General features: G+C 45.0%; 1 protein-coding gene across 1 annotated transcript; it reads right to left on the reverse strand.

The window, feature by feature from the left end:
- Positions 1–3887: 3887 nt before the first annotated feature.
- LOC125526904 (GDSL esterase/lipase At5g45910) lies at positions 3888–9661 on the reverse strand. The gene is made up of 5 exons (XM_048691508.2): positions 9279–9661; positions 8964–9179; positions 8712–8863; positions 8358–8631; positions 3888–4402 (listed from the first exon to the last, which is right to left on the reverse strand). Exons 1-5 carry the CDS (start codon positions 9547–9549, stop codon positions 4167–4169), a joined length of 1149 nt encoding a protein of 382 aa, XP_048547465.1. The 5' UTR covers positions 9550–9661; the 3' UTR covers positions 3888–4166.
- Between the last annotated feature and the right edge of the window lie 322 nt (positions 9662–9983).

Consider the following 9983-nt stretch of genomic DNA (forward strand, 5'->3'; position numbering starts at 1 on the left):
TTTGTGACACCCGCCACCACCACCACTTGTTAGTAGTCTGTAGGATCATATTCTTGTGTGTTTCTATTGCTGCTAACCATGTCAGGATCACAAGCCGACGAGACTGACTGGGAGAACTTGACGAACAAGGAGCTTCATGATACGTTTCAGCAAATGATGAATGGACAGGTGCAAGATGTGATAAACAGATTTGAAGAGGCCATGGAGAAGATAGATGGCATGGAGAAGACGTTTGAAACAAAGCTCGATAACAAGTTTGCTGAATTGCTTTCGCGTTTTCCACCACCACCACCGGCTGCTCCTGCCGCACCTCTGCAACAACAGCAACAACACCGACTACCTCCACGTCGGGAAACAGCCCTCCGCCGAGCGAGCCGTGTCCCTCTTCAGTCGAGCCAAACTGCTGGTGCTGCTGTTGATACTTCTGTGGCTCCTACTGCTGATGTGGAGGAGGATGCTTATGTGGGAGATTATGAGGATGAGGTTGATCAAAATCAGAACTACGTGCCACCAACAGCACAGCAACCACCAGGTCGTCCACATGCAAATAATGGCAATGGTAGGGCTCACCCTCAGGTACGAGATCATGACCATCTCCCTAAACTAAAATTGAATATTCCACCATTTGAGGGTAGATATGTTCCTGATATATATCTTACTTGGGAGTTAGAAACTGAACAATGATTTACATGTTTACAATATCCCGAGGAGAGACGTGTTCCTGCTGCTGTTTGTGCTTTCACTAGTTTTGCATGTGTTTGGTGGTCTGAGCATTGTAGATTATATCCTATTCCGGCTACTTGGGCTGCTTTGAAAACTGTTATGCGTACTCGTTGGGTTCCACCATATTATCAACGTGAATTACTTCAAAAATTGCAGCGCTTAAGACAGGGAAAAAATTCTGTAGAAGAATATTATCAGGAATTACAAACTGGCATGATTAGATGTGGTATTGTTGAGGAGAATGAAGCTATGCTTGCACGTTTTATGGGTGGATTAAATAGAGAGATTCAGACGATTCTAGAGTATAAGGAGTATACTAATATCACTCGTTTATTCCATCTTGCTTGTAAAGCTGAACGTGAAGTGCAGGATCGACAGGCATTGGCGCGGACTAACTTTTCTGCAGGTCGACCTTCATCATGGACACCACGTGTATCATCTACTTCCACACGTTCTGCTACACCGGCGCCTCCATCGGCTACCACCTCCAACCGTGATACAATAAAGCAGGCACAATCACCACTATCTGCCAAGAGCACACCTTCTGGGCCTGCAAAGAGCTCTTCTTCATCCATGGCATCAACAGGGCAAACACATGATATTATTTGTCGACGTTGCAAGGGTGGAGGTCATTATGCGAGAGAATGCCCATCTAAGCGTGTGATGATTGTTACTGAGGATGGTGGGTATGAGTCCGCTAGTGACTATGATGAGGAGACTTTGGCTCTTATTACACGTGACGAACACGGTGGAGACGATTCTGATCATGAGACGCAATACATGGCTCTTGAAGATGCTGGCAGGTATGAATGTTTAGTTGCTCAACGTGTTTTGAGTGTGCAGGTTACACAAGCTGAGCAAAATCAGAAGGATGAACATTGGAGCAAGAACACGCATGGAGTTGATGGCATGCGCAAGGGGATCAAGAACGGAGTTACAAGTGATGATTTCAGGACTTTGAAGCCGCCATAAGGAGTGCATGAAGCCTTGGACGAAATATACAAGATGCCACTTCATAATATTCGTCCATAGGCTATTCTAGGTGCTGCGTCACCTTATTAATGGGCCAGGCCCATGTAATTTCGAAATACTTAAGTATAGGCTATTTTTAGAGTCCGTATGTGTGGGGAAACAAGAGTTAGGGTTGGTTTCGGACCCCACCCTCAAGGGCCACGAAATTCCCCCCTCTTCCTCCATATATACAGCCCTTAGGGCGTCGTTTAGACTTTGGGTTTTGTTTAGATTAAAAGTTCGCCATAGCTGCAACTTCGCGTACTTCGTTTGTGTCCAACGACCAGACCAAGACGTCACAGAACCCCACCTTGATCAATAAAGCTTTCATCTTATATTCGCAATATCCCGATTGCAATCTCAGTTTCTTGCTTGTTCTTCGTTTGCTCGCAGGAAACAGACCCTCGTGGTCAGGTTGATCGTGCTCCGGCGTGGTCACTAACCCTCGGAAGTTGGTTTAGCGATTGCTAAGGCGCGACGTCTCGCACGTTCGTAGTCGGATCGTCAAGGTCGACTCCCACAGAAAACGATAGCCACCATCTCATCGAAACATCGGGACACCTTAGCCTCTATCAACAACCACCACAAGCTACCCCATCAACAGATCGAGGTCTTCCTTGGCTCCCCTAACTATGTAGAACCCATTCACGATGCTAAATCCGCAAAAAAAAACCGGCTTATTTTGGTGTAGATATTGGAGGCATTTCGGGCCTGTTCTGATCTCCTCCCAACTCCACGAACTCCACGATTCTAGCTTCCCATCTCAGCTTCTCACTCCACGCAGCGAGAGAACTCCGTTCGGCTCCGATCGCTAGCTTCTCCCATCGCTACTATGGGCTGGCAGCATGGGTGGCCCGCCTTAGCACCCTAATGGGCCGGTTGGAGGCAGCCCAGCTTGGCTTTCCAGCGAAAGAAGGAGCACAAAGTATCGATTCGATCCAGCGATATGTTCCACGAGCGTACCGGTTCGATGTGCCATCAATTGGCGGTGGCAGTTGTACGTAATTTGAGCGAACTTCTCCTTAATCCGTGGAGCTGGACTTTTGGTGCTTCACGTTTTTACACTAGCGGTTGGCCGGGCTTCTCGCTTCTAGCTTCTTGGCCCAAACTCGTTCGGCTCAGCTCCACTCCAGAAATTTGTGAAGCTTGGAGCTGGAGAGCCTCCGAACACGCCCTTCGTGTAAGAGGAGAAAGAAAGAACAGAGAGTTGTTGTGCGTGTGGGAGAAGGAGGAGAAAGGAGGAAGAAGCCAGCCGGTGTAGGGTCCACACCATGTCGGGCAGTAGCTGGCCTATCGGTCGACAGCAGGCTGACAGGGGCGCCCCGTGAGCCAGCCAATGGTCGGCCTACACGTGGCCGACGGCAGCCTGGTCGACTAGTGGTTGTCTAGGCCCAGTCAACCTGCTGGGGTGACTAGGCCCAAATCGGCCAGCAGCGGGCCAATTGTGTATTATTTTTGAAGTTAATATATTGGCATAATATTTATGAAAATTAATAAAAAAAATATTATTAAAAAATAATCAAAATAATGAAGGTGTTTGGACCATGTTACTTCGTGCCACACGTGTGGCACTTAGGGCATCTCCAACAGTTTGTATGTTAACTTGTTGGTAAAATATGCCATGTCATCAACCAACACCTTAACATACAACAACTTTAATGGGTTGTAAGTAATTTGCCCAATAGGATGTGAAATAATAAATAAGGTGCTCTCTCATTCTACATTGGAGCTTGTGCAAAGAGTGTTGGTTCATGTACATACAACCTTTCTCTCTTCCCTCATTTATTATATGACACATCATCAAAAATCCTATGTGACAAAATCTACCAACAACTATCTTACAATCATTGAAGATGCCCTTATCATCTCGGTAAAAATATAATCTAATAGCTACCCCTACACAGTATCCAACGGCATGATACCAAAAGAAAAATATAATCTAATAGCTACCCCTACACAGTATCCAACGGCATGATACCAAAACGAACATAAAAACGTCGCCACGACAGTAAAATCTTTCGTATTCTTCAATACCATATGTAACTAACAATAATCTTTAGTCAATAATCTTCCTTAAATCATTCAGTCAAAATTAACATCAGAGAAAGCATCTCGTCACAGCAAAGCACAAAATATGCCACACGTGGGGATCAGAAGCCACTCAAAAATACTATCACTGTCATACTTCCCAGATGCAATATTCGTAATCGAGGAGTTCACTAAATTTTACATTTATACCACCTCACAATTTTTTTTGAGAAAGTCATTCTTCTGGCATCCCCTATTTTACCTTTGTACCCCACTTGCAATGAATTCAATCAAATAAAAATATACACGTATTGAACATTGGAACTTTATGGAAGAACTACTTTTCCTGCTCCAGTTTAGTGCACCATTTTCAGACGCTCTACAAGTGCAACAGTAGAGGTGGACTACAGGGACTGAACAATCGGTTGGTCCGCAAAAGGGCCATATAACCAACCCCTGGCGATATGACCATAAGCAGCCTCCGTCAAGTGAATACCGTCCCAGCTCCAATGGGTCGATGGATCAGCGCAAGCAGTGGCACCAGGCTCCCCACATTTGGCTGTGACATTGAAGTTGTAAACGGCTTTGGCAACAGACCCAGGAGACCCACAACATGCCCTAGGTAACTGCTTGTAAAATCCTGAATTGCAAAGTGGAAATGGTTAGGCCCTGCATTGTGCCATTATCATCAACAACTGAGCGTCTGCATACTTTCTAGTAGTTGAGACAGAAACCCCAAGACACTGAAATGGAAATTCTAGAGGATGAGTACAAGTTATCTAGTTATCACAGGGACATGTATCAAGAAACTGCACCACCAACCAATCCTCTAAACTAATAAAGATACAAGCATCTTTTCAGGAAAAAAATACAAGCATAAAGCATAACAAAGTTAACTGCCAACAAGTTGAGCAAGCAACAGATGGAAGCGACGATGGACCACCAAAAAAGATGGATCAGCTATGCAATTCATAGATGTTTCTACCGTGTTTATTCCGGTGATCTAAGATTTGTGTGAGGACCACAATCCTGAGGATAAGGTACCGGAGAGTCATGTACCTCAGAAGGTCCGTCGCACCCGCACTAAGAAGCAATGTGATCGTTCTGCGGTGTGTCGCAGTAGCCGTTAAAAGGTCAAAAGAAAAAAGATATTCATGACGAATGAGAGGTATCTTTTGGAATAGCAGAGGTCTTCAGGACTTGGCTAAAAGACGGTTTTTCGGATACTTCTAGAGAATAGACTTTGGACTTCACCACTCTGGTGATTGGTCGTTCGAATTTTGCCACGCCTTTTTTGGACTTGATATGTGGTGGTGTTGATTTTTCGTGGTTTTATTACCTCCCGAGGGGAAGGTCTAGGGGCATTTTGTTAGGTGCGAATAATACTAACTTGAGGTTCTGAATATGGAGGTTGGTGACTTTGTGGTCAAGTTTCATGTTCACTCAAGAAGTAATGGCTTCTCATGGGCTCTTGTGGCTGTTTATGGGGCAACACCTTTCCGCAAAAGGAAGTTTTTGAGGTCATGTCTCATATTGAGCGTAATAAAGCATTGGGGTTCCCCGCCGAGTTCTATTAGAGATGTTTGGGGATCATTAAGGGTGATCTTCTTCCAATGTTTGAGGACTTACACAATGATGATCTTTCATTATTTCGTCTCAACTTTGGAATTATCACGCCTTTACCCAAGAAAGTGGATGTTGTTCGGATTGAGCAATTTAGACCATATGCTTGCAGAACGTTAGTTTTAAAATCTTCACAAAGGTGGGCACTAATAGATTTTCTACTATTGCTCATACGGTCGTGCAACCAACGCAGATTGCCTTTATGACTGGTCCCAATATTCTTGAGGGAGTGGTTGTCCTTCATGAGACGATCCATGAGCTCCACACTAAGAAACTCGATGGAGTTATCTTTAAGATGGACTCTGATAAGGCCTATGACAAAGTAAAGTGATATTCTTGAGGGAGTAGTTGTCCTTCATCAGACAATCCATGAGCTCTGCACTAAGAAACTCGATGGAGTTATCTTTAAGGTGGACTTTGGAAAGGCCTACGACAAAGTGGTATATTCTTCAACAAGCCCTTCGCATTAAAGGTTTTACGTCTCAATGGAGGCAACAAGTGGCTTCTTACGTTCATGGCGGGAGTGTTGCGGTCAAGGTGAATGATGACATTGATCATTATTTCCAGACCCAAAAGGGATTGAGGCAAGGTAACCCCATGTCTCCAATTTTATTTAATATTGTGGTGGACATGTTGGCTATTCTCATAGCAAGGGCTGAAGAGTATGATCAGCTTGGGTGGGGGCCTTATTCCGCATCTGGTTGATGGATGTGTGTATATCCTCCAGAATGCGGATGACACGGTCATTTTTATGGAACATAACCTTCAAAAGGTGATTAATATGAAGTTGATCTAGTGTGTTTTCAAATAACTTTCGGGTCTCAAAATCAATTTCCACAAAAGAGAGCTCTTCTATTTTGGTAAGGCCAAGAGGAGAGTTAGTACATGCAACTGTTTGGCTGTGAGTATGTACCTCAGGATTCTTGTTCATTACCGTAAGCTCACCAACAAGGAATGGAAAATTAGTGAAGACCGCTTTGAAAAGATGCTCGGCAGGCTGAAGAGTAAGCTTTTGTGATATGGAGGGAGACTTACCCTCAATAACACTGCCCTTTCTAGTCTACCGATGTTCGTGCTATGGTTTTTGAAATACCCAAAGGGGTGTTGAAAAGGCTAGACTTTTATCGATCTAGGTTCTTCTCACAATGCAAGGAGCAGAAACGGAAGTACAAACTTGCTAAATGGTACATTCTGTGTAGGCCTAAGGATCAAGGTTGATTGGGCATTGAAACCCACTAACTCAAAACCAATTGCTTACTCAGCAAATGGTTGTATAAGCTAGTTAAGAGGAAGGTGTTTGGCAAGAGTAGTTGCATAACAAATACCTGAATTCCAAAACATCACCCCAAGAAGATGCTAAGCCTACTAATTCACCGTTTTGGAGGGGCTTGATGAAGGTCAAGTCATCCTCTTTCAAGAGAGGTTCCTTTAAGGTTGGTGACGGCCAATTGACGAGTTTTGGGGAAGACGGATGGTTGGATGACACTCCATTAGCTCTACAATAATCGACCCTGTATAGTATTGTGTTCAGAAAAGAAGATTCGGCGGCTTCTATTCTTGGGGAATTCTGGACCTATTTTTTGCAGAAAATATATTTGGAAAACGTTCCAAGATCAAAGTTGCAATGTCGTTTTTGCACAGGACGGTAGTTCTTACCAAAGATAACCTTGCTAAGCATAACTGGCATGGTAGAAAAGAAAATCTTGTTTTTGTGATCAGGAGACAATTCATCATTTATTTTTGTCATGGATGTTTACTAACGTTGTCTGGTGCACCAACTAGTATTCCAAATTTGTTTGGAAACTGGTTGGGTAGTTTTCACCATAAGCTGAAGGGCCAAAATTCGTGTGGGAGTTTGTGTCATTCTCAAGGCAATATGGAATTGCCAGAGTGATTGTGTGTGTGTGTTTTAACAGATCGTCTACTCCTAATTTCTTGCACATTATCTACAGGGCTACGGCTTCAATCCGTATGTGGTCATCACTGCAGCATGTGGATGCATGTGCGCTTATGCGGCCAGAGATAAGGACTAGTATGTGACAAACTGTACTTGGTACACACCTTTTCCATTGTGAAATACTCCCATAATATAAGAGCGTTTTTTACACTACACTAGTGTAAAAAACACTCTTATATTATGGGACGGAGGGAGTACCTATCGTAACAACATTGGGGGAAACTATACACAGTTAAAAAAGTGACGTTGTAATAATAGAAAACATGTGTTTGCAGTTCATGGAGTACATATGTGTTTTGAGTTAAAGTTGCAAGGATATTACAGTGGCTTGTACAACCCATAAACAACATTGTAAAAGACTAGATGTAAAAATGACTCCCTTAATCTAGGTGACAGTATGGCAGGTAGTATAAGTTCTGATTGGAGTACATAATGGAACCGTCCTAACTATTAGCCCGACATGACCACCTAAACCAGAAAACTAGCAATTGGGTAAGCTCTGTAGTAGTACTAACCGAAGTGATAGCTAGTACCCTTTTACAGACTAGATAAATGATCCTAGAGCATGGGATTAGTAACCTTGCTTCTAATATACTCTAAACATGAGTAAGGTGCTTTGTGGCTGCAAGTTGTGTTCACCATTTTTGTCTTATGCTATGTGCTCCAATCTACTATAGAAGGCTAAAGAACTTCTTGCTCTCTGCCCGGATCTGAACTATCTAATTTTATATATTGTGTGCCTTTCAAGGCGAATGGAGGGAAATCGCTGACTGGGTAACAGTTGACTTTACACCATAAAGAGAAAAGCACATGCACACTAAGATCCATCTGCGGTAATTACATCACTAAGAACAAACGACAGAACTCTTAGCTAAGGAAAGCCAATTTCAGTAGTGTTGTATCTGTTAAGCAAGGATATGAATATATGCATACAACCAATTTGCAAATCACTGAATTCCAATGCTTCCGGAGTTAGCTATGGCAAAAGTTAACAGTTCAGTGTTTGAGAACTAACCAAACTTCTCAGGTTGAAGAATGAACTGGACAACTGGTGTGTAGTAGTCGCCATATATGATCCGCACATTGGGGTACTTGAGCCGGAGCTTCTCTAGTGCTCTCTTGAGATGTGCATTGTGCACCCATGAGAACGTGTTGTACTGACGGATGCACCCGCTCCGGGAGCCATACTCGTGGGCTGGCATATCGAGCATGTTCAAGTACACAGGAAAGCACCCGGTGGGCATCACCCCTGGCACAATAAGATCTGCTGCCCCCTCAGCGATCAATTCCTGCACCATACATGAACAATTAAAGTTGAAAGTACATTCGATGTGACAGCGAACAAATAACTCAAAGAAGCAACCACTACCTCGACACCGTCGGAGATGCCCTGGATGACATCCGGCATGAACTTGTAGGCCTCTGTAAGGCCCTTGCCTGCAAATAGGGGTGCATTGTAGTCGTTGCCACCAAACTCGCCAACAACGAACAGCGAGTTGGCATAGAATTCCTTGCATTCTTCTGCAAAAACATCACGAGAACGAAAGGTTCACAAGCAAATTCCCAATTATTTCACAATCAACCACCTACATAGCTGCAAAGGTGGGATTTAGAAATTTACCCTTGGTGGAGTTGCAGAAGGAAGGCTTGAGATCACGGAACCACTGGATTTGGGTCATGAGGGCACCGGAGTTCCAGACGACCGCACCGAGGCCCCTAGCTTCGAAGTAGGGCGTGTCGAGCGCCGTCGCGCCGGTGATGGCGAAGTTGGCCCCGTGCTTGAAGTCCGAGTGATTGGCCTTGGACGGCGGCAGCAGCGACAGCCCGAATTCTTGCGCTGCAATAACCGACCAAGCACAGGAAACCCATCAGAACCGAATCTCGGAGGAATCAAGAAAAGCAAGCAAGAAATAACCAAATCAAACCGGGCACTCACCCAGGTGGTCAATGACTAGGCGGCCGTCGGAGCACCGGCCGGTGGGTTTGCCGAAGTAGGTCTGCCCGTAAGGCAGCCTCGCGGTGGTGAGGTTGTCTGGGACGCCGTTTGCTATCAGAAGATTGCCAACATCAGCCAGTGAGTCCCCGAAGTTGAACAGCGCTCGGTACTTCCCCTTGGCCGCCGCCTTAGCCGCGTCCACTTTCCCGGCCGACGCCGCGAGAAATACCGCCACGACCGCAATAGCGACGAGCGCCTCCCATCTACCCATCCGACCGCTCCTTGGGTCAGTCTACGCGGAACGGAAGAGAGGAAGAAGAGAAGAGAAGGAGAAGGAAGACGTGATGGTGGGTGGGAGTGGAAGCGAAGTGACCACGAAGCCGGCGGGCAAATTGGATAAAAATGACGTCGATGCGAAAGAAATTCACAAAATAAAGTGTGGTCATTAAGCCTTTCGGATAGCACCCAACACATCGACACTACACTACATTGCTTAGTGCCTGCCTCAGAGGCGCTACACGATTCGTCAGCGTGAAACCCCGAGGTGAGGCCGGGCCCCACCTAAATTAAATAGTGTCTAAATCAAAGGTGCTATACTATCTAGTGTAGCGCTTGGCCCAAAGACACTATACTTTCACTTACTGACCGTCGCGAACCGGCCCTCCCCCATTCCACTCATTCCTCCCAGGAATAAAGAGGGTCGGC

This window comes from Triticum urartu, chromosome 6A, assembly GCF_056163025.1.
Source record: "Triticum urartu cultivar PI428250 chromosome 6A, HENAU_Tu73, whole genome shotgun sequence".
Classification (NCBI taxonomy): Eukaryota; Viridiplantae; Streptophyta; class Magnoliopsida; order Poales; family Poaceae; genus Triticum; species Triticum urartu.

Bases quoted from the DNA above. Each gene is read 5' to 3' on its own strand.
- LOC125526904 (XM_048691508.2), bottom strand. From the start codon at position 9,549: ATGGGTAGATGGGAGGCGCTCGTCGCTATTGCGGTCGTGGCGGTATTT. The intron at 8,864-8,963 runs GTAAATTTCTAA...ATGTTTTTGCAG, and splicing joins CTTCTGCAACTCCACCAAGG to AAGAATGCAAGGAATTCTAT. The intron at 8,632-8,711 runs GTAGTGGTTGCT...TGTATGGTGCAG, and splicing joins GCATCTCCGACGGTGTCGAG to GAATTGATCGCTGAGGGGGC.